Genomic DNA, 23,744 nt, shown 5'->3' on the forward strand with positions numbered 1-23,744 from the left:
AAAAGTAACCTTCCCAACACTGCACCTAAACAAATTGACAGAAAGTAGTGTACACGGGCCTCTGTTTGGAGAATAACCAGTCACAACATTGAAAACTAAACTGATGTATTTTATAAGAAAGGAGTGTCTTATTTTGTAAAGTGTTCCAGCTTGTAAGTTTTACTGCTGTAAATAAGAAACTGTATGGGAGTAGGTGCTCATAAGAAGTTGCTTCAGCCTCCTCCATTTGGGTGATGATTGCTTCTTTCTAATGTATGCATGTAAAGAGAATGTAAAATGTGTGTGTGTATATATATATATATATTATATGTATATATATATATATATATATATATATATATATTATATATATATATATATATATATATATATATATATATATATATATATATATATATATATATATATATACAGTAGTATTTATAACTAGACTTCTTCCCTTCTTTTTCTCCTTCCTCTTGCTCTTAAACCAGCTCTCCATGTCTAAACTGGCAGAAAAAATGTGTAATTCTCCAAAACTGTCAATCTAGCAAAGAGTTTTTGCTGAATCTTCACTTTGATTATGCTGACTATGATTTGGTGAAATAGTAATGTTAATATGATGCTGTGTATGTGACAGTGTACTGCATCATCATATCTGATAAAAATATTCTCTATGTTTCCACAAACTGAGGTAGAGTAGCCAAAAATTGTACTAGAATCAGAGAAAAGTTACTTCATATAGCAGTACATGTTAGCCTTAGTCATTAGCCGGTTTCACTTCGTAGAAACTGTCTGACCTTGCAGTGTTAGAAATCGTTTGCTCGACGGTAGGTGGGTACTTTTTTTTTAATTTAACCAATCGCTGCTATTTGGTCGTGACATATGTAATGCACCGCTAATGGTACTAACTGGCAGTGTTGGGAAGGTGACTTTTAAAATGTATTCCCCTACAGATTGCAGATTACACACCCCAAAATGTAGTTTGTAACGTAATCCATTAAATTACTTAAAATGAGTAACGTAATCTGATTACTTTGGATTACTTGATATTGTCATGTTTTTTTTAAACGACATGAATGTAGCAACCATATCCTCAGAATTCATGTTTGTTGTCTTCAAATTGTCTGAGCCCAAGTCTCCATGAATAAGCAACTGTTTGCTGTAGAGAAACACAGACCACGACATCTTAATATAAGAGGTTTTGTCCGTTAAAAGACAGTAACAAGATAAGCCTTTCCTTAACCATATTAAAAAATATTATTGATAGAGAAATTATTTTTTATATGAGATCACCTTAAATTATGTCAACCTACTGTTAGGTGTCATGTTGTTTAGACCTGGTTTTAGTCCTGCTTTAGTCCTAGATTAGTCCTGGTTTAGTACTGGTTTAGTCCCGGTTTTTAGTTCTGGTGTCCGCGCAGTAACAATCGAAGGAAACGTGATCCGCGGGTTCTCAGGTTGATGACGATGATGATGGTGTGTGTTTGTGTGTGTTTGTGTGTGTTTGTGAGTCTATGCAGGTTGTTTTCACCAGTGCCAGTAGCTCCTGTTTCACATTTAAGTTGTAGGCGATTTTATATTTGTTTTATATATATATATATATATATATATATATATATATATATATATATATATATATATATATATATATATATATATATATATATATATATATATATATCTCACATCGGAAGAAGAATTTCCAAGACACAAATGTGTTTTTACCAGTGCACTGCTGCTTCCATTATGTGACTGACACCGCCAACTTTAACATGACGTTTACATCGCTCTTATTGCCACGTTTTGTTTGGGTTTCCGGCAATGAGTGGAATTACCGAAATAAAAAATAAATAAATGGGATGTAGCACAAAATGTGAAAACAGGAAAATACCGCCTTGTAATCCACTTATTTCAGCAAAGTAACTGTAATCCAATTACCACTCATTGAAACAGTAACTGTAACGGAATACAGTTACTCATAATTTGTACTCTGATTACGTAACGGTGGTACATGCCAGCTCAGAAAACTCATACCCCAAAAATAGCAATAAGTTCAAATATTTGTGAAGAGACAAGCCTACATCACTCATGCTCCCACACAACAGTTAAATAATATACACTGACTGGTGGCTCACTGGTCACTACAAGGTCACACAGATGTTATGAACAACATCAGCCTAACAATAAATAGCACATAACATTTTGCTCTTTGAATTTCAGATTTTGGTTTCCTGGGGAGACAAACAATGTCATAAATGAAGACTGTGGTGAACTGAACTTTAAAGATTCAACATCCATCTGGAATGGCCTTCCCTGTGATATCAAAATGTAATGTATCTGTGAAAAAACATATCCCCCTGATGATATATAAGCATTTTATTTCATCTTAAGGTTCAACAGATTAAATGTAACAAGATTCATAAACAAGCTTTGACATCATAATTTCAAATATGAATTTCAATCTAATGAGCACAAGAATAAAGCAGAGTACACTTTACATATCTCATTTTTTAAAGTAAGACTATAAAGAAGTTATTGTCTGAAGTGGAAGTTATGGTTTTAAATAAAAGAAGAAAAAAGAAGCAGAAGCATGTAATTCTTGCTACTCACAAGTGCAATGGAAAATTGTTGCATGTTTTGAAAATCAATCATGATAATTGAACTTTAATTTGTCTAAGGAGATACTAAAAGTGATTCTTGTTAGGTCTGTTGTAGCATGCACCTCTCTGAGTGATGTAATTTACTGCTAAATGCCACTATCCACTTTGAAAAAAAATGAGGAACCAGAAAAACCACAAGAAAAAACACGTCATTGTCCTATAAGTAATGCACAAAAGCTCTGTGCTGCAGAGCTCCAGCTCACATTTACATCAGAACTGAGTCTGCAGAGAGAAGATGGAGGAGCACAGGGTTCATGCCAGAAGGAACAGGAGAAACTCTGGAAGTGTCTCTGATTCACAGACTGCCACCGAACCAGGTAAGACTTTATTTAAAAGGCTCATATTACTGTATTTTCTGATCTGTTATAATGTTGTATCCTCATCAAAAACATACAGTTGAATTTTGTTTCATTCACACATATTTAACACACAAATGCTGCATATTTAAGATGAGTTCTTCTCTCAAACAAAATCTGGTCCACCTTGTGATGTCATGTGTTTTTAATCTCCATACACCTTCACTAGAGTAAATCTAGATGATTTCAGACCTGGAATTGTCAATCTCTACTGAACTAAAGGTAAAAGGAGCTGTTAAGATGAAAACTCCCACGACATCACCAGGTGGAACGGAGCATTTGGAGCTTTGGAGATGTAAACTAATGATTCAGGTTCACTCAAACATAGATAGAGACTTTACTGAGGAAATTTAAATTTCAGCAGTAGCAACAATGAAACAAACATAACAACATAGCAGTTCATCCTTTTGCTTTTATCAGTTAAAGGGATGTGTGTGGGACAGCAGCCTGTTCCCAAAGGTGCTGTCCTGTGTGTGAATGAAACAAAACACAATTTTAAGTATGTTTATAATGAGGAAACAACATGGCTTAAAGCTCAAATTTATGTAATATAGGACCATTAAAATGTTCTTTCCTCTCTGATCTTTTAACATTTTGTTCGTAGGGAAATGGATTCTCCTGGTCTGCATCAGCTTTGGTCTTCTGTGCATCATACAAGCTTCTCTCAATGTTTATTTACATCTTTGTGAGTCACATAATGAAGTCAAACAATATTAATAATCACAGTCACAAAACAATAAATCAATTTTGGATTTGTAGACCTTCCTCCAGACATCGACATGAGCCCATGTGACAATGTAACTGCTGAGAGGGACACACTTGAGAAACGTAAATGGAATTATACATCATCTCTTTAGCTTTTACTCTAAAAACTCTTAATTAGCAAAACAAGTTCTTCGAACTACTCGTCAAGACCTATCAAAGCAAAAAGATGAGCTGCAGAAAAGCCATTCTTGTGAGTAAAATGAGGAACTTGAGACACATGCTGCTCAAATGTTCTGTTAACTGGCACAGTGGTGTGTAATGTGTGGGCAGGTTTGATTGGGTCACAGTCTATTCAGCCGACTCTGCAATGAACTCAGCGAACCCATTGCACAAGCTTCACATCAAAAAAAAAAAAAAAAAAAAGTTCTAAGATTCATTTATCACAGGCAGATGTGATTTTGTGCTCTTTGGGTAGCCTAAGCAGCACTGACCTCAATACATCAAACTTTACTCCATGAAAACTATTTGTGATTGTCACAAGAATCTCTGTGCAAAGATGGACAAAAAACAAGCTCCAAATTACCCTGGCGACGACTGAGCTGTCACTGTCAACACTAATGAACCAATGAAGACAACTGAGATGATGCACAAACCCACATGTGTAAAACTACAACTCAAGTAAGAGTCACTTAGATACTAACTGTTGGGACGTAACATTTGATTTATAATTTAAAGCGTATAAAAAAGTGGAGTAAGCGAGTGTGACTTCACTTCAGTGAAGCTCGTGATGCTAATGGTTACAGGAGCGAATTTGGAGCCAGGCTCTATATTTATGAATATATATATATATATATATATATATATATATATATATATATATATATATATATATATATATATATATATATATATATATATTTTTTTTTTTTTGACAGAAAAAACAGTGAATTAAAAACAACAGGATCATGTAGAGTAGGTTAATACAAACATCCATCCATTTTCTTCTGCTTATCCGGGGCCGGGTTGTGGGGGCAGCAGTCTAAGCAGGGACTCCCAGACTTCCTTCACTCCAGACATGTCTTCCAGATCCCCCGGGGGGGACAGCCGAGAGACATAGTCCCTGCAGTGTGTCCTGGGTCTTCTCTGAGGTCTCCCTCAGGTGGGACATGCCCGGAACGCCTCCTGAGGTAGGCGCCCAGGAGGCATCCGGAACAAATGTCAGAGCCACCTCAACTGGCTCCTCTCGACATGGAGGAGCAGCGGCTCTACTCCGAGCTCCTCCCGTGTGACCGAGCTCCTCACCCTATCTCTAAGAGAGTGCCCAGCCAAGGAGGAAACTCATTTTGACCACTTGTATCCAGGATCAGGATCCTTTCAGTCATTACCCAAAGTTCATGAGGTGAGGGGAAGAACGTAGACTGACGACGACGACTGTCAAGAGCTTCGCCTTTTGGCTCAGCTCTCTCTTCACCACAATGGTCCGACACAGTGATCCCAGTCGCTTCACACTCAGCTGCAAACCACCCCAGTGCACATTGCAGGTCCTGATGAAGCCAACAGGACAACATCATCTGCAAACAGCAGAGATGAGATCCTGAGGTCCCCAAACCGGACCCCCTCTGGCCCCTGACTGCACCTAGAAATTCTGTCCATAAATACAATGAACAGAACCGGTGACAAAGTGCAGCCGTGACAAAGTCCAACATGCACTGGGAACATCTTACTGCCGGTAATGCGAACACAGCTCCTGCTCCGGTCATACAGGGACCAGACAGCCCTTAGCAAAGGGCCCTGAACCCCATACTCCCAGAGCACCCCCCACAGGACACCACAAGGGACACGGTCAAATGCCTTCTCCAGATCCACAAAACACATGTGGACTGGTTGGGCAAACTCCCATGAACCCTCAAGCACCCGATGGAGAGTGTAGAGCTGGTCCAGTGTTCCACGGCCAGGACGAAAACCACACTGCTCCTCCTGGATCCGAGGTTCAACTATCAGTCGGATTCTTCTCACCAGTACCCTGGCATAGACCTTACCGGTGAGGCTGAGAAGTGTGATTCCCCTGTAGTTGGAACATACCCTCCGGTCCCCCTTCTTATACAGAGGGACCACCACCCTGGTTTGCCAGTCCAGAGGTACTGTCCCCGAACGCCACGTGACGTTGAAGAGACGTGTCAGCCAAGACAGCCCCGCAACATCCAGAGACTTAATGTATTCAGGACAGATCTCATCCACCCCCGGAGCCTTGCCACCAAGGAGCTTGCCAACCACCTCAGTGACTTCCGCCAGGGTCATGGATGAGTTCGCCTCCGAGTCGCCAGCCTTGGCTTCCTCTTCGGAAGACATGACGGTGTTATTGAGGAGATCTGCAAAGTATTACTTCCACTGCCCGACAACATCCCCAGTCAAGGTCAACAGCTCTCCCCGCGCACTGTAAACAGTGTTGGTGAACCACTGCTTCCCCCTCCTGAGGCGCCGGACGGTTTGGCAGAATCTCTTTGAGGCCGTCCGATAGTCCTCCTCCATGGCCTCCAAGAACTCCTCCCAGCTCAGAGTTTTTGCCTCCACGACCGCATGGACTGCAGCACGCTTGGCCCTTCGGTGCCCGTCAGCTGCCTAAAGAGTCCCACAAGCCAACAAGGCCCGATACATATACAAACAATTTAAGACCAAAGAGGGTCTACGATATTCTAATGTAGATCAATGGGAGCCAGGATCAGTAGGAGACGGAAGAGTTTGGAATGCGGCGACTAGCACATTAGCTATGTCCGTTTATATATATATGTACAAGTTTATTATTTAAAGTTAATGTAAATGGAAGAACAAAACATTAATGACATAATGCAGAAAAACAAGTATTTCAAAGACACAAAAACTGAGAAAAACTAAATAATTTGTGAAGAAGTGGTGAAGAATCAGGTCATACACTCAGCATAAAGCTTTTGTCACTTACAGACTCACAGTGAGAAGAGAAACCACAGCTGCTATGTTGTTCAATTTATTACTCAAGCAGGAGTAAAAGTACACTGCTGTACAATGTTTTTTTTTTTTTAATGACTCAAGTAAATGTAACTTGAGTAAATGTAACTGAAGAATACCCACCTCTGTTCATAAACCTATGTCCCCACATCTCAAGACATTATGGCATGCATGATTGTGTGGGTCACAGTTTGTGTTTCACATAGATCAGCAGAAAGTTCATTGCTACTTTACAGGTCAGATGTCATTCCCTGGGGATGTGATGCTAACTCTAGGCACTGCTCTTTCTGAGTTTTGTTTGACTGTAATCTGAGCTTTGGTTCAACAGTTTGACCAGAAATACCCGACTCAGTTTAAATTACAACAGATGAGTTGATTTGTTCTGTTAAACAAGCCTCTTACGCTGACTTGTACTAGCCAACAGGTTTTTTTTGTTTTTTTATAAAAATTTTCTGCTGTCTTGTAATCTTCAAATCTATAAGCAAAAGCAGTGAGAGAAGAGCAAAGAGTACTCTGAATATACAATTTTATCAATACATTATGGAAGGTTCATTATAGTCACAGAGACATTGGATTTAATTGATTTAATTAATTAAATTATTATATTTTGCAGTCACTGAAAGCAGGACCCATGAGATAACTGAAGAAAGAGACAAGCTGAAGCTAAAGCTGCAGGTCATAGGTGAGTAGAAGTCTGCTCTAGTGAATCTAAGAGGCTCCCATAAAAACAGATGGAATATAATGTGAAGTTAAGTAAGTCTGGGTTGATTCTGGTTTGGGCCCAGTTGGAGACCCAGTTTAAATTTGTTTTGGTCTTGTTTTAGTCCTGCATTAGTCCTTCAGCCGGACCACACACTACAGGATCATTTGCTTCTCCCAGACTTCAGGGAAGCATGGGCCCCTGTGCTCCTCGTGTGTGAGTCAGTGCGACTGAGCGGCTCCGTCATATCGTCACCACAAACTTAGACTTAGATCAACTTTATTGATCCACAAGGGAAATTACTTGGGCACAGAAGCTCACAAATGTCAATATGTTACAATGACAAAGAGGAAAAAATAGTAAATGCTAATAATGAATAAAATAGCAAGAGGCTGGTGTCAAATAAGACATAATTATACAAATGTATATGTGCAAGTAACAATAAAATCAAATAGAAATAAGTAGTGAAAATATCTCCGCAATATACAAGAGGTCAAAGGAAAAACTATCAGTGATAGAGGTGAGAGTATTTCCTCACGTGTGCAATGTTTACATAAATGCACTCTGTGGATGAAGATGCTGCAGATTAGAGATAGTGATACTTCCTGTGTGTTTATAGACAGCTTTTTGTTTGTGGAAAACATTTTCTAAGCTACTTTTTGAGAAATAATAAGATTTAGAGATAAATAGTAAGATTTTAAGTCTTATAAGCTTCTCCTCATGTCTGGTCTGCACTTTTAGGGCGCACTCACATTAGGACTTTAGAATCGTGCCGTGCTCAAGCACGACTGTGTAGGGTTCTATGTTCTGCACTCACACATGAACAACCGAACTGGGCCACGGCCGATGACGTCCTCACATGGCGCTGTTTGTTTACATACATGCTTGATATGCACTCCTCTGTAAGTTTATGGATATGAAAACAGTGCGGAGCAGTGATGACAGCCGAAGACGAGAGGCAGTTAACTGTCTGTCTGTCACAGCCCTTACGGTAAGTGTGGATTCACTGTGTGTTTTGGAGCGGATTATTCACTGTTTTCCTTGTATGAGTAATATCAGCACATCTGACAGGGCTCATATAGACATGTGTGTACTGTAAGCGTACATGAGCAACCGTGCCTTGCTTCTGCTCACCTCCACCACCCAGGCTGAAGTCCCAACTGTACTGTGCCTGGGACTGGTTCACTTGTGCTCACACTGGACAACCGTACAGCGCTTTAGGGGCGATCCGTGCTTGGGCATGGTTCTAAAGTCCTAGTTTGAGTGCACCCTTAGTCTCATGTTTAAAAATCATTTAAGACGAAAAGATCTTGAAGTGTGTGGTGGGTTTTAGACTCCCAGTTTAGTCTCACTTCAGTAGGGTGACCAAACGTCCGTTTTTCCCCGGACATGTCCGTATTTTGCGTCCTGTCTGGGGCGTCCAGGTTTTTTTTTTTTTATTAAGTGGTGCAAATGTCCGGGTTTTCAGTACCGTTCACTGGGGGCATTAAACTGACCATCTCTCGTAACGGTCTGTGACTCAGAAGGAGCGAGACACAAACAGTCGGTCAGTCTGAAACATACCGAAGCACAAATGCGCATTAACAATGACTTGTACAAGAAATTTCCGTTTTCCGTCCCGGTCGGGACAAGTGGGAGATGCTGCTGTCGTCCTTGTGTTATTTTCCTCCTTCTTTATGTAACAAACTGAAGATTCATTTATTCCGTAATGGAGCCCAACAGCGCAGAGTCCTGCACGGATCCATTTTTGGAGACCCCCAGTACAACACCGCACCCACGCAGTACAACAATGCAACCGCGCAGGACAGGACCGCACTGTCAGGACGGGCTCGGAGGTGACTGCAAGAGAAAGGACCGGCTCAGCTCCGCACCTCACGGAGTTAAATGCAGCAGTTGCCCGATCGCGCTTTGCGGACAAACTGTTCGGCGTTTTCTCTCTTAAGTCCAAGATTAGTCCTGGTTTAGACCTGGTTTAGTCCTGACCCACCCGTGTGTAATTACTACCCGCCTGTAACACACAATACGCATTCATACGCTGTAAAAAATTGCACTAAAAAAAAACGGAAATATGGTCACCCTATCTTTAGTGTCTTGTATCATCTGTATTTTCAGATAACTACACATCTGAAGGTTGGATGTATTTCCAAGGCAGTTTGTACCTGGGCTCCACCACAGAGCAGAGTTGGCAGGAGAGCCGGAAATACTGTCAGGAGAGAGGAGCAGATCTCATCATCATCAGCAGTGACCAAGAGCAGGTCTGGAGATAAACACCACACTGTTCCCACAAAAGGATGTCACAATATAAAATGTTTGTGTTTATTGTGAGAAGATTAAGCTTGATGCTAATGCTAACTTCTATTCAAATTTAACGTAACAACAACATGAAATACTGTATGTGGTAAAGACGACCTGATCATTTTTCTGTATAGATATTTTATTACTGTTTGTGGTGTTTGATATGTACTAGTCACAGATATTAAAATTAGCATTAAGACACTAAGATTCGATCTTTCTAAACAGAAGTGTCCCCTGGTATTCACATGTTGTCAGTGACATCCACCCACAGCTCGTGGTCCACTGTGTGATCTGTCAGTATTTACTGATTGGCACAATCCTAAAACGGGAGCTAACTGGGTGCTGTTGTGCACAGAGTCTGTTGTATCAAAACACATTCTCCAGTTTGGTGTGTGAGTCCCAGAGGAATGAGACATGTGTTATTGAGGATAAATGCTTGTTTCTCACAGCTCACGACTTCAGATCCCTGAATGTGGCTTTATCTGTTTCTACAGACATTTGTAAGTACATTTCGTGGGCACCGATGGATTGGACTGACTGCAACCCAGTCCAAACCTAGACAGTGGAGATGGGTGGACGGATCTCAGCTCAACACAAGGTTCACACAGCAACATTTTAAACCAACATTGAGTTTCAGAAGTGATTTTAAACACTTATTTCATAACTTTCAGATTTTGGGCCAGTGGAGAGCCAAATAACAAACACAATGTTGAGTTCTGTGTTGAAACCAACTTCAGAGGCATCGGGAACACCTGGAATGACCTGAGTTGTTCGGAAAAGCGTCTGTGTATCTGCCAAAAGAGGCCGACATTTTAAGGCTCATATCAATATTTACTTATACATCAAATGACTTATCCACATTGTGTGTCTGTGTTTCATCACAGTGGTAGTAGTAGTAGTAGTAGTACTGGAGTCAAAAAAAAGCAAAAGTATCACATGAAAAAAAAAAAAAAATACAGTGGTCAAAATGAAATAGAGACAAAATGTTTGTTTTATTACAGACAGTATAGAAATGTAAAATAAATAAAAGTAAAAAAAATAAATGTTTGGTTTGGTTCTATGTGATACAATAGTGTTACGCCAACAGTCCATAATAGTGTTAAATGGACATGATGTGTTTGGACAAAGACCCTGGAGAACAGATCCCCACATGAACTCAAGTCTGTCTGCAGGAACCACAGTGTCACACTGTGTCACATTTGCAATAGAGCGCAGTGACTTTTATGGGAAGGCAAGCAGACTTGGGGTGAATATATATGGTGAATATATATATTTAACCTTTAACAATTTAATAAGACTACTTTTTATAGTATGAGTATTTATTTTACTGACATATTAAACACATATATCTACTAAATCAGTAAACTAAATTAGAAACCTAGACCTACAAAGTGTATTAATATTTGTATATTTGTCTATACAGATTTGCACAGCTCGTACACCTTATTTATCCAGCTGAGCCTTCAGTACTATTGTTGTCTATGTAATTATTATTATTACTAGAAACCATATGAATGACATATGAAAGCTCTACGCATGTAATGCATCACACAAAATGTACATTCATGAAGAGATACAACAACAGTGCACTCATCACACAGATGCACTTATAATACAGACTAAATAATAACAAACGTTCCGTCACGTTAAAACAGCGTTTTATAACTCACCTCTCACTGATGCAAAACTACGTCTTTGTTGAAGAACTGTCCCTGAAGCGGAGTCGGTCCAGATCAGACACATGTTCTTCCACATGCGTTTAATAGTGCTGTTATTCCACTGACACTGTTGCTCCTTCACTGCTTCACTGCTCTGTGTGGTTCCTCTGTTTCACATGAACTAACCTTGAAACTAGCTCCCTGTTTGATTAAATGACATCCTGTATTTCTAACGTCTACCATGTTTCAAACAGACAAAAGTGAAGGGAAAACAGGACTATTTGGATATAATTCAATTCAATTAACAATTTAATTATACTTTTGACACATGATGACTTTAGATTTTATTGGCCAACCACTGTTTGCCTTGATTGCCGTGACCGCACGCCACTGTGGATTTGACTTTAGACCCTCTTGACTTTAAACTCTCATCTCCACTTGTGTAGCTTTAGCATATTACTAACACTAGGATATTTCACCATCTTGTGTTTGGTGAAATATAATGTAATGGTGAAAATGTTTAGCTCGTATCTGGGGACACAGAAAGGTCAAGTTTATGAAATTGTAAACAAAATATTGACATACTTTTAACATTCACAATACAATATTTAATTAAATTTAATTTAAGTAGAAGAACCACTGTAGTGATATGTGGGTAGGAACCTATTTTGTGTGTTATATGTTCCTGGGGGGAGGACAATAAAATAATATGGTTCTGTCTCGACTGGAACACGGCTCTGTCTTGTCTCTATTATGAACCCATAAATCTAGACCAGAACATGGTGTCAGAAGTGCTGCTGATGATTTACTCTTTGTGGAGAAGAGTCGAAAATACGAGCGGGACTTGCAGACGGAGAAGATCCGAAAAGTAAAAAAAAATAAATAATAATAATAATAAATAAATAAAATAATCTACCGCCCTGTAATAACTATTGAAGATGGCACAGTATGAAGTAAAGCCGCCGGAAAAGTTTTCATTCAAGGCAGAAGATTGGACCAAGTGAATAAAACGCTTTGAAAGATTCCGGATTGCGTCAGGTCTAGAAACACAAGCCGATGAAAATCAAGTAAAAGCACTGATTTACAGTATGGGGGAAGAAGCCGAGGATATTTTAGTCTCCCTACATCTCAGTCCATAACAAGCAAGTGAGTACGAGACAGTCAAACAAAAGCTTGAGGCTCACTTTGTAGCTCGCAGAAACATAATTTTTGAAAGAGCTAAGTTTAATCAGTGGCAGCAAGAGATGGACGAGTCGGCTGACAGCTTTATCACCGCGCTGCATTGTTTAGCTGAGCACTGTGGATACGGCTTACTACATGACGAGATGGTCAGAGACAGTCTTGGGGTCGGACTCAGAGACACACGTTTATCAGACATACTGAACAAACTTCACGAGGGCCACTTAGGCATAACAAAGTGCAGAGAACGAGCTAAACAATCTGTGTGATGGCCAGGTCTTAGCAAAGAACTGACAAAACTCATTGAAAATTGTGTCACAAGTGCGCGTGAGAGAGTACACAACAAAGAGACAATGTTACAGACAGACCTTCCTTCCAGACCATGGTGTGCAGTAGGTGCAGATCTGTTCCAGTTTGGTAAGAACCAATATTTGCTTATTGTAGACTACTTTTCAAGGTTCTTTGAAGTAGCAAAACTGTCACGTACCACTTCCGAAACTGTTATTGACCATTGTAAATCTATTTTTGCTAGGCATGGCATTCCAGATATTGTGTGTTCAGATAATGACACTACATTTAAGCAGTCCAAACTAACTCCACAGTAGAGGACCGAGATATGTAGTAGTTTTCTTCATAAGTGCGCAAAGGGTATAGTTACAATTTATGTTTTTATGCAAATTAATGGCCAATATTATTAAGAAAATACTTTTCAGTCATTGAATAACTTTATATCTATGTTAATTCATATTTTAAAACAGAGTAGGCTACTATACACGGTTCAGGTATAACTCCAAATGCGCACGCAAATAAACGCACAACTGATTGTCACGAAGACTGACCTGCGCTTAAGTTTCGCTTTTGTTTCTCGTTTTCGGCACTTTATATAAAAGGCAGCGCATGGAGCATGTGCTCTTATTTTGATGAATAACTTTACGCTTTTACTACGCGGAGGAGGACGGAGGAGAAGTATTGAGAACTTTACGCAGATTCGTTTGGATACATCTTTACGCACACGCGCTCCACGCTGGATATATTTACTAATGAAGAGCAGGGTTTTTGCGGAGTTTTGGTTCATATTATGTTTGGCTTAAATTTGACGCGGACACTGCAGGCTGTGACTGGATGTGGATTTATTATTACGCACTTTGGCTTTGAGACACTATAAACGCCCCGCACTATGATCTTTCACCATCTTGTGTTTGGTGAAATATAATGTAATGGTGAAAATGTTTATCTTGTATCTGGGGACACAGAAAGGTCAAGTTTATGAAATTGTAAACAAAATATTGACATACTTTTAACATTCACAATACAATTATTAATTAAATTTAAGTAGTATAACCACAACCAGGCCTGGACTGGTAATCGGGCATACTGGGCATTTTCCCAGTGGACCAACAGTCTTCAGGGGCCATTGTGTGTGTTTTTTTTTTTTTTTCTTTTTTCATTTTTACTTAGAGACTGGCCCACAATTTAGAGGGGGTGGCCCATTGGTCTATCTAGACTGGATTGGACTGGCTTGAAACATGAAGAAAGCTAAGCAGAAGAAGGGGAAAGAGAAGTTGTGGTCTAAATGATTTAAGAATCTCGCTATAGACGCTACGAAGTGTGTGAAAATAACAGACATATTGGCTGGAGGGGCTGCTGTAGCCTCCATTTCCTCAGTGCAGGGTGTTGAAAGTGAAGACAGCAGCAGTGGACAGAGAGAGGAGCAGCCAGAGATTATTGAGAGGGGTGAATTTTATCAAGGGGCCCTTCTTCCTACGGGATTTGGGAAAAACTTAATATAGTAGTTTGCCCCATTAGCGGCGCATTACATATGTCACGACCAAATAGCAGAGATTAAAAAAGTACCTGCCTACTGTCGAGCGAACAAATCCTAATGCCACCAGGTGAACAAGGCTAGCATTCCCCAGGAACACATACATAAATTAGTCAGTTGTGCTCAGCTGATGAGGGGCCGGTCTAAGACAAAAGTGCCAGGGCTGTTTTTTTGTCCCAGTCCAGCCCTGACCACAACCCTAGGTTATGTTTTGTTGATTAAATTGAGTACACTCTACACATCCTCTTTCTATAAATACAACTACAAGTTGTTGAAGAGGAAGTTACGTCTTTTAATATCTGAAGAGACACATTAAAATTCTGCATAACATTTATTTTGCCTGTTATTATAGAATAGAAATAGTTACTTTTTGTGTTATATCTATGTATTTACGTTTTTGTCTTTTTTTTTATTATTTAGTTTTTTGTTTTTGTTTTTTAATTTATGTTCTATGTATTACTGTCCGAAATAAATAAACATAAACATAAAAGAGGATTTCCTTTCTAAAGCAAAAATGTAATTCTTTCTAATTCTTCAGAAACTTTTCACGAGTGTAAAGGAAAATTGTTTTGAAAATAAATCATGATAATTGAACTTTAATTTGTGTAAGGAGATACTGCAGTGAAAGTAATTCTTGTTAGTTCTGTTGTAGCATGCACCTCTCTGACTGATGTAATGTACTGCTGAATGTCACTGTTCACTTTAAAAAATGAGGAACCAGAAAAACCACAAGAAAAACACGTACTTCATTGTCCTATAAGTAATGCACAAAAGATCTATGTTGCAGAGCTCCAGCTCACATTTACATCAGACCTGAGTCTGCAGAGAGAAGATGGAGGAGCACAGGGTTCATGCCAGAAGGAACAGGAGAAACTCTGGAAGTGTCTCTGATTCACAGACTGCCACCAAACCAGGTAAGACTTTATTTAAAAGGCCCATATTACTCTATTTTCTGATCTGTTATAATGTTGTATCCTCATCAAAAACACACAGTTGTGTTTTGTTTCATTCACACATATTTAACACACAAATGCTGCATATTTAAGCTGAGTTCTTCTCTCAAATCAAAAACACTCTGTTCCACCTTGTGATGTCATGTGTTTTTAATCTCCATACACCTTCACTAGAGTAAATCTGGATGATTTCAGACCTGGAATTGTCAATCTCTACTGAACTAAAGGTAAAAGGAGCTGTTAAGATGAAAACTCCCACGACATCACCAGGTGGAACAGAGCATTTGGAGCTTTGGAGATGTAAACTAATGATTCAGGTTCACTCAAACACATAGATAGAGACTTTATTGAGGAAATAAAATTTTCGGCAGTAGCAACAATGAAACAAACATAACAACATAGCAGTTCATCCTTTTGCTTTTATGAGTTAAAGGGATGTGTGTGGGACAGCAGCCTGTTCCCAAAGGTGCTGTCCTGTGTGTGAATGAAACAAAATACAACTTTAAGTATGTTTATAATGAGGAAACAACATGGCTTAAAGCTCACAAAAATCAATTTGTATAATATAGGAATTTAAAATGTTCTTTCCTCTCTGATCATTAACATTTTGTTTTTAGGGAAATGGATTCTCCTGGTCTGCATCAGCTTTGGTCTTCTGTGCATCATACAAGCTTCTCTCAATGTTTATTTACGTCTCTGTGAGTCACATAATGAAGTAAAACAATATTAATAATCACAGTCACAAGACAATAAATCACTTTTGGATTTGTAGACCTTCCTCCAGACATCGACATGAGCCCATGTGACAATGTAACTGCTGAGAGGGACACACTTGAGAAACGTAAATGGAATTATACATCATCTCTTTAACCTTTACTCTCAAACATTTAATTAGCAAAACAAGAATATATGTAATGAAAACAAACTCAATTATTTAATTACACCTATACCTTTTCTTTTCACTTATTGTTAGTTCTTCAAACTACTCGCCAAGACCTGTCGAAGCAAAAAGATAAGCTGCAGAAAAGACATTCATGTGAGTAAAATGAGGAACTTGAGACACATGCTGTTCAAATGTTCTGTTACAAACACTGTGCCCTTTTTCAGCCTTCAAAGAGTGTCAGCAATCTCTGTCCAGCTCAAGAAATGAACTGGAGAAACATCAGTCCTGTAAGTAAACTGCCACTGTTGATGTGAATGTGAGTGAATGTCTATTCAGCCATGAACACAGCGAACCCACTGCACAAGCTTCACATCAAAAAAAAAAAAAAAAAAAAAAAAGAGAGAAATTCATTTATCACAGTCGGACGTGTTTTTCACAAGGAGCTCTCTGCAAAGATGGACAAAAACCAAGCTCCAAATTACCCTGGAGAAAGTGAAGGACAAAAATGGGAGGCCAGTTTCAAAAAGAGGACAGCCTCTTTTTACAATAGGCCACATTAGTTTACAAACACGGTTAAAAGAGAACATGATACATACCCTTGTCTGAGACACTGGATTTAATGCATTTACTTAATTTTTTTTAATTTTGCAGTGCTTGAAACCAGGACCCAAGAGCTAGCTGAAGAAAGAGAAAAACTGAAGCGAAGACTGCAGGACATAGGTGAGTAGAAGTCTGCTCTAGTGAATCTAAGAGGCTGCCATAAAAACAGATAGAATATAATGAAGTTAGTAAGTCTGGGTTGATTCTGGTTTGGGCCCAGTTGGAGACCCAGTTTAAATTTGGTTTGGTCTTATTTTAGTCCTGCACAAATCCTTCAGACGGATGAACACTACAGGATTATTTGCTTCTCTCAGACTTCAGGGAGGCATGGGCCCCTGTGCTCCTCGTGTGTGGAGTCAGTGCGACTGAGCACCTCCGTCATATCGTCATCACAATCTTTGACTTAGATAAATTTTAATGATCCACAAGGGAAATTACTTGGGCACAGAAGCTCACAAATCACAATATTGTAATGACAAAGAGAAAAAAAAAGTAAATGCTAATAATAAATACTAAATAAGTAGCAAAAATAGCAAGAGACTTGTGTCAAATAAGACATAATTATATAAATCTATATGTGCAAGTAACAATAAAATCAAATACAAATAAGTAGTAAAAATATCTCAGCAATATACAAGAGGTGATACAGGTGAGCGCAGTTCCTCACACGTGTCATGTTTACATAAATCCATAAATCCACAGCTTTCTATTTGTGGAAAACATTTTCTGAACTACATTTGAGAAATAATAAAGAGATAAATAGTAAGATTTTAAATCTTTTCTCCTCATGTCTGGTCTTCACTTTTATTTTCACGTTTAAAAATCACTCAAAGATCCTGAAGTGTGTGGTGGACTTTAGGCTCCCAGTTTAGTCTCATTTCAGTGTCTGTATCATTTCTATTTTCAGATAATTACGCATCTGAAGGTTGGGTGTATTTCCAAGGCAGTGTGTACCTGGGCTCCACCACAGCACAGAGCTGGGAGCAGAGCCGGCAGTACTGTCAGCAGAGAGGAGCAGATCTCATCATCATCACAAGTGTCCAGGAGCAGGTCTGGAGCTAAACACCACACTGTTTCCACAAAGGATGTCACAACATAAAATGTGTGTTTATTGTGAGAAGATTAAGCTTGATGCAAATGATAACTTCTATTCAAATGTCAAATGTAATGAAATATGTAGCAAAGACGACCTGGATATTTTTTTGAGTAGCTTATTTCAGTTTGTTGATATGTACTAGTCTCAAAAATTTGCATTAAGACACAAAGATTTACCTTTCTTAACATGAGTGTCTCCTGGTGAAGTATTCACATGTCATTGTCATCCACCCACAGCTCGCGGTCCACTGTGTGACCTGTCACTATTTATGCTCTGCAAAACCATAGAGTCCCCAGAGACCGGAGCTAACTGGTGCTGTTGTGCACAGAGCCTGTCGTATCAAAACTCACTCTCCAGTTTGGTGTGCGAGTCCCAGAGAAACGAGGCTTGTTTTATTTAGGTTAAATGCTTGTTTCTCACAGCTGACGCCTTCAGATCCCTGAATGTGGCTTTTACTGTTTCTACAGACATTTGCGAGTACATTCAGCGGGCGCCGATGGATTGGACTGACTGCAACCCAGTCTGAACGTAGAAAGTGGAGATGGGTGGACGGCTCTCAGCTCAACACAAGGTTCACACAGCAGCATTTTAAACCAACACTGAGTTTCAGAAGTGATTTTAAACTCTTATTTAATGACTTTCAGATTTTGGTACAGTGGAGAGCCAAATAACAAAGACAATCATGAGTTCTGTGTTGAAACCAACTTCAGAGGCACCGGGAACACCTGGAATGATGAATCCTGTACTGAAAAGCTTCTGTGTATCTGCCAAAAGAGACTGACATTTTAAGGTTTATTTCAATATTTACTCATACATAATATGACTTATCCACATTGTGTGTGTGTGTGTGTGTGTTTCATCACAGTGGTAGTAGTAGTTGTACTGGAGCCCCCCTCAAAAAGTAAAAATATCACATGAAAAAAATATGCGTAAGATTTATATTGTGGTTGGTGGTTAAAATGAAACAGAGACAAATTTATTTTATTAGAAAAACTCTAGAAAAGTAAACTGCACAGTCCAGCACCACACTCGCTTGTTAACCCGTGATTATATCAAAGTTAAATCTGTACCTGCCTGGACCCGTTAACATTTCACATGTTACTCGACTGTGCCCGTGATAAATCAGGGTCAGCCCATTAGTCCGACAGCCCAATAGTCCCGGACTAAACCAGGAGCACAGGCGGTGAGCTGATCACCTCCGCTGATCAGTTATATGTAATAAATACACTAAAGTCACTCTCTCAACTTGGTCTGCCATTGTTCCAGGAAAAGACCGGGAAAACTGCACTTATCTTTTCTTTTCACTTTTTTCATCATTCATTTGATTTACCTGACCCACCCGTGTGTAATCACTACCTGCCCATGCCTGTGGGTACCAGGCACAATACAGGCTTGGTGTGTGGCGTGGCTAAATATCAGGTGAAGCAGAGCAGACTGAAGGCGTGGTGTGGCCATAGACTGTATAAAAGAAGTGGACTAAGCGAGTGTGACATCACCCATAATGTTTTAGAGCTGCTAAAATGAGGCTCCTGATGCTCACGGTTACAGGAGTGAATCTGTAGTCAGGCTCTATGTTATGAATAGGATTTTTTTTTTGATGGACAAAGTAGCGAAAAAAAAAAAAAAATCAGGATCATGTGTAGAGTGGGTTAATATGAACACAAGTCTCAGACACTTGTGTCTCTTTCACTGTGACAGCTCTTTATGTTCTTGTGTATTTAGACAACATTTTGTTCAAAACAAAACATATTTGTGACAATGACGCGAGAAAATTTTGTCAATTCAACGCAGAAAGGTTGTTTTGGTTTTCAGTGTATATTTATGCAGGACCTTAAAGACTGCAAAGATTTATCAAAATCAATGTCTTTGTCTCTCTTTATAAAATGTTGATTTTATAGGAACTGAAATAATTGAAAAAACTGTAACAACAAACAAAAGTTATTTCAAGTTAAACAGCTATTGAACAAATGTCGTCCTCAAAGTGATCCATAAAAGTGATAAAGTGATCAATGTTGTTTCCTCGCATACATACAACATACATACATACATACATACATACATACATACATACATACATACATACATAAATACATACATACATACATACATACATACATACATACATACATACATACATACATACATACATACATACATACATACATACATACATACATACATACATACATACATACATACATACATACATACATACATACATACATACATACATACATACATACATACATACATACATACATACATACATACATACATACATACATACATACATACATACATACAACATACATACATACATACATACAACCATACATACATACATACATACATACATACATACATACATACATACATACATACATACATACATACATACATACATACATACATACATACATACATACATACATACATACATACATACATACATACAAACATACATACATACATACATACATACATACATACATACATACATACATACATACATACATACATACATACATACATACATACATACATACATACATACATACATACATACATACATACATACATACATACATACATACATACATACATACATACATACATACATACATACATACATACATACATACATACATACATACATACATACATACATACATACATACATACATACATACATACATACATACATACATACATACATACATACATACATACACATACATACATACATACATACATACATACATACATACATACATACATACACAACATACATACATACATACACATACATACATACATACATACATACATACATACATACATACATACATACATACATACATACATACATACATACATACATACATACATACATACATACATACATACATACATACATACATACATACATACATACATTCATACAAATTGTGTTTTATTTCATTCACACATAATGTTTAACACAAATCCTTTACATTTAGACTGAGGTCTTCTCTCAAACAGAAAACTCTGTTTCACCTTGTGATGTCATGTGGTAATACCAAACATGCTCCACTGTGTTTTTAAACTCCATACAGCTTGACTAGAATCATTTGGATACCTTCAGCCCTGAAATTGCACATCACAACTGAACAAAAAGTAAAAGGTATCACTACATGACATCACAAGGTGGAACAGAGCATTTTGAGCTTTGCTGATGTAGACAGATTATTATTATTAAAGGATTACTCAAACACCCTGGGCCTTTCTGTGTAGAGTTTACGTGTTTCTCCCTGTGTCTGGATGGGTTTCCTCCGGGCGCTCCGGTTTCCCCCATCAACCCAAGAATAGCTGATAGCCAAGGTCAGTTAAATACAATCAATCACTGAAACTGCCCAGGGACTACAGGTGGAAATTAGCACTGGTGCTACAACCTGGTACAATGCATCTCTCCTGTTAAGGTTAATGTAAGAATTATGTGCTGTCCCTGTCTCAAAAAAAACACAAAAACAGTACAGTGCATTGAAATGCAGTTTGTTCATCTGACCAGTGTGTGTGTGTGTGTGTGTGTGTGTGTGTGTGTGTATTGTTTCTACCTAAAAGGTATATTGTAAAAGCAGAACATTTTTTGCTCTCTGTAGATAACAATAAACTATTTTTCTTTAACTCAGAAGTAAGAAGTGAAAGCACCATTAACTGTTCCACTTTGTTTCACTTTGCTGTCTAATAAAAGTCATTGTGAAATCTAGGGCGAGTTAGACAGACTTAAATACCCCCTTCCTCTTCCTCTTCTCCTTCCTCCTTTCACACTCACTTTTGAGAAGCAGTTTTTGTTACACAAGAGAACCCCGCAAATGGAAATGGCAGAGTGCTTTCCAGCACAGATTGAACAGCAGGATTAAAGCACCTGATCAACAACAGTGTACACTGCTGACGCACGGACACTGTAGTGTCCCTGTAGGGACAGCAACTGCTGAAACTTTATTCAACAGTTTGAACCTTGAAAGAGTTTCTGTTAGATAAAAACTGATGGAATTTGTCAATGTTCCAGTGATAATGAAAGCCACATGAATCAAAGGCAGACCTGAAATTTGAAATGTTGTTTTGTGTTTGTTGCTCTAAGTCCCTCCTCCACTTGCTATTCAAATCAAGTCACTCCCCCTTTTATAATGGAACTACTTCCATCACATCAGGTTTGTGAAATTGTTGTGTATTGTTTTGTATCATGCTTTTGTATATTTATTTCTATAATCTTATTAATTAATTTATTTATTTAAAGCATACATACATTTTAAACATTTTAAAATGCAAGATAACAGGTGCAAAACATTAGTCACAAGACCTGTTCATTCAAATGATAAAGTAAAAATAAAAAGTCATTGGCCCTTTTGAAAAACAATAATGATAACTGAACTTTCATTTGTCTAAGGAGATACTGAAAATGATTCTTGTTAGGTCTGTTGTAGCATGCACCTCTCAGAGTGATGTAATGTACTGCTGAATGCCACTATCTACTTAGAAACGAGAAATGAGGAACCAGAAAAAACCACATGAGAAACACATATGTAATATGTTTCTCACAAGTAATGCATCAAAGATCTGTGCTGTAGAGCTCCAGCTCACATTTATATCAGACCTGAGTCTGCAGAGAGAAGATGGAGGAGCACAGGGTTCATGTCAAAAGGAACAGGAGAAACTCTGGAAGTGTCTCTGATTCACAGACTGCCACCGAACCAGGTAAGACTTTATTTAAAAGGCCCATATTACTCTATTTTCTGATCTGTTATAATGTTGTATCCTCATCAAAAAAACACACGGTTGTGTTCTGTTGCATTCACACATATTTAACACACACAAATGCTGCATATTTAAGCTGAGTTCTCTCAAATTGAAAACACTCTGTTCCACCTTGTGATGTCATGTGGTAATCCAGGTAGAGCCCCACTGTGTTTTTTAATCTCCATACACCTTCACTTGAGTAAAACTGGATGATTTCAGACCTGGAATTGTCAGTCTCTAATGAACTAAAGGTAAAAGCTGTTAAGATGAAAACTCCCACGACATCACCAGGTGGAACAGAGCATTTGGAGCTTTGGAGATGTAAATTAATAATTCAGGTTCACTCAAACACAGATAGAGACTTTATTGAGGAAATTAAAATTTCGGCAGTAGCAACAATGAAACAAACATAACAACATAGCAGTTCATCCTTTTTGCTTTTATCAGTTAAAGGGATGTGTGTGGGACAGCAGCCTGTTCCCAAAGGTGCTGTCCTGTGTGTGAATGAAACAAAACACAACTTTAAGTATGTTTATAATGAGGAAACAACATGGCTTAAAGCTCACAAAGTCAATTTGTATAATATAGGAATTTAAAATGTTCTTTCCTCTCTGATCTTTAACATTATGTTTGTAGGGAAATGGATTCTCCTGGTCTGCATCAGCTTTGGTCTTCTGTGCATCATACAAGCTTCTCTCAATGTTTATTTACGTCTCTGTGAGTCACATAATGTAAAACAATATTAATAATCACAGCCACAAAGAAATAAATCACTTTTGGATTTGTAGACCTTCCTCCAGACATCGACATGAGCCCATGTGACAATGTAACTGCTGAGAGGGACACACTTGAGAAATGTAAATCTCTTTAACTTTTACTCTAAATTTTTTTATTAGCAAAACAAGAATACATGTAATGAGACACAAACAAAATTATTTCTTCACGCCTATGCTTTTTCTTTTCACTAACCATTACAGTTCTTCAAACTAGTCGTCAAGACCTGTCGAAGCAAACTGATGAGCTGCAGAAAAGCCATTCTTGTGAGTAAAATGAGGAACTTGAGACACATGCTGCTCAAATGTTCTGTTACAAATGTC

The 23,744-nt window shown here is 38.4% G+C and overlaps 2 protein-coding genes and 1 long non-coding RNA gene across 5 annotated transcripts; all 3 read left to right on the forward strand.

The window, feature by feature from the left end:
• The first annotated feature begins 780 nt into the window (after nucleotides 1-780).
• LOC110155705 (CD209 antigen-like protein D) lies at nucleotides 781-10,579 on the forward strand. Its single transcript, XM_055151547.1, has 9 exons — nucleotides 781-813; nucleotides 2,203-2,310; nucleotides 2,833-2,959; nucleotides 3,603-3,683; nucleotides 3,758-3,826; nucleotides 7,299-7,367; nucleotides 9,498-9,640; nucleotides 10,175-10,278; nucleotides 10,352-10,579. Exons 3-9 carry the CDS (start codon nucleotides 2,878-2,880, stop codon nucleotides 10,494-10,496), a joined length of 693 nt encoding a protein of 230 aa, XP_055007522.1. The 5' UTR covers nucleotides 781-813; nucleotides 2,203-2,310; nucleotides 2,833-2,877; the 3' UTR covers nucleotides 10,497-10,579.
• Nucleotides 10,580-12,915: 2,336 nt separating this feature from the next.
• LOC110173794 (CD209 antigen-like protein 2) lies at nucleotides 12,916-19,877 on the forward strand. 3 transcript variants are annotated; one of them, XM_055151541.1, is made up of 10 exons: nucleotides 12,916-12,934; nucleotides 15,127-15,253; nucleotides 15,910-15,990; nucleotides 16,065-16,133; nucleotides 16,266-16,328; nucleotides 16,400-16,462; nucleotides 16,827-16,895; nucleotides 17,683-17,825; nucleotides 18,339-18,442; nucleotides 18,516-19,877. In XM_055151541.1, exons 2-10 carry the CDS (start codon nucleotides 15,172-15,174, stop codon nucleotides 18,658-18,660), a joined length of 819 nt encoding a protein of 272 aa, XP_055007516.1. In that variant the 5' UTR covers nucleotides 12,916-12,934; nucleotides 15,127-15,171; the 3' UTR covers nucleotides 18,661-19,877. The 3 variants fall into 3 exon arrangements, with proteins under 3 accessions (XP_055007516.1, XP_055007517.1, XP_055007515.1); XM_055151540.1 differs by lacking the exon at nucleotides 12,916-12,934 and having other exon boundaries at nucleotides 14,905-15,253; XM_055151542.1 differs by lacking the exons at nucleotides 12,916-12,934; nucleotides 16,266-16,328; nucleotides 16,400-16,462 and having other exon boundaries at nucleotides 14,882-15,253.
• Nucleotides 19,878-20,683: 806 nt separating this feature from the next.
• Nucleotides 20,684-23,687, forward strand: LOC129408311 (uncharacterized). Its single transcript, XR_008631876.1, has 4 exons — nucleotides 20,684-22,605; nucleotides 23,284-23,364; nucleotides 23,436-23,504; nucleotides 23,625-23,687. It is a non-coding gene; the product is annotated as an uncharacterized LOC129408311 (long non-coding RNA).
• The last annotated feature ends 57 nt before the right edge of the window (nucleotides 23,688-23,744 follow it).

The sequence above is a fragment of the Boleophthalmus pectinirostris genome, unplaced genomic scaffold (assembly GCF_026225935.1).
Source record: "Boleophthalmus pectinirostris isolate CB_2022bp ecotype Guang Dong unplaced genomic scaffold, ASM2622593v1 HiC_scaffold_16, whole genome shotgun sequence".
NCBI classification, from domain to species: domain Eukaryota; kingdom Metazoa; phylum Chordata; class Actinopteri; order Gobiiformes; family Gobiidae; genus Boleophthalmus; species Boleophthalmus pectinirostris.

What these genes read in the sequence shown, in the direction of transcription:
- LOC110155705 (XM_055151547.1), top strand. Translation starts at nt 2,878, where the DNA reads ATGGAGGAGCACAGGGTTCATGCCAGAAGGAACAGGAGAAACTCTGGA. An exon ending in CAATGTTTATTTACATCTTT is followed by an intron (nt 3,684 to 3,757) that starts GTGAGTCACATA and finishes TTGGATTTGTAG; the next exon opens with ACCTTCCTCCAGACATCGAC. An exon ending in GGATCTCAGCTCAACACAAG is followed by an intron (nt 10,279 to 10,351) that starts GTTCACACAGCA and finishes CATAACTTTCAG; the next exon opens with ATTTTGGGCCAGTGGAGAGC.
- LOC110173794 (XM_055151541.1), top strand. Translation starts at nt 15,172, where the DNA reads ATGGAGGAGCACAGGGTTCATGCCAGAAGGAACAGGAGAAACTCTGGA. An exon ending in GCGAAGACTGCAGGACATAG is followed by an intron (nt 16,896 to 17,682) that starts GTGAGTAGAAGT and finishes TTCTATTTTCAG; the next exon opens with ATAATTACGCATCTGAAGGT. An exon ending in GGCTCTCAGCTCAACACAAG is followed by an intron (nt 18,443 to 18,515) that starts GTTCACACAGCA and finishes AATGACTTTCAG; the next exon opens with ATTTTGGTACAGTGGAGAGC.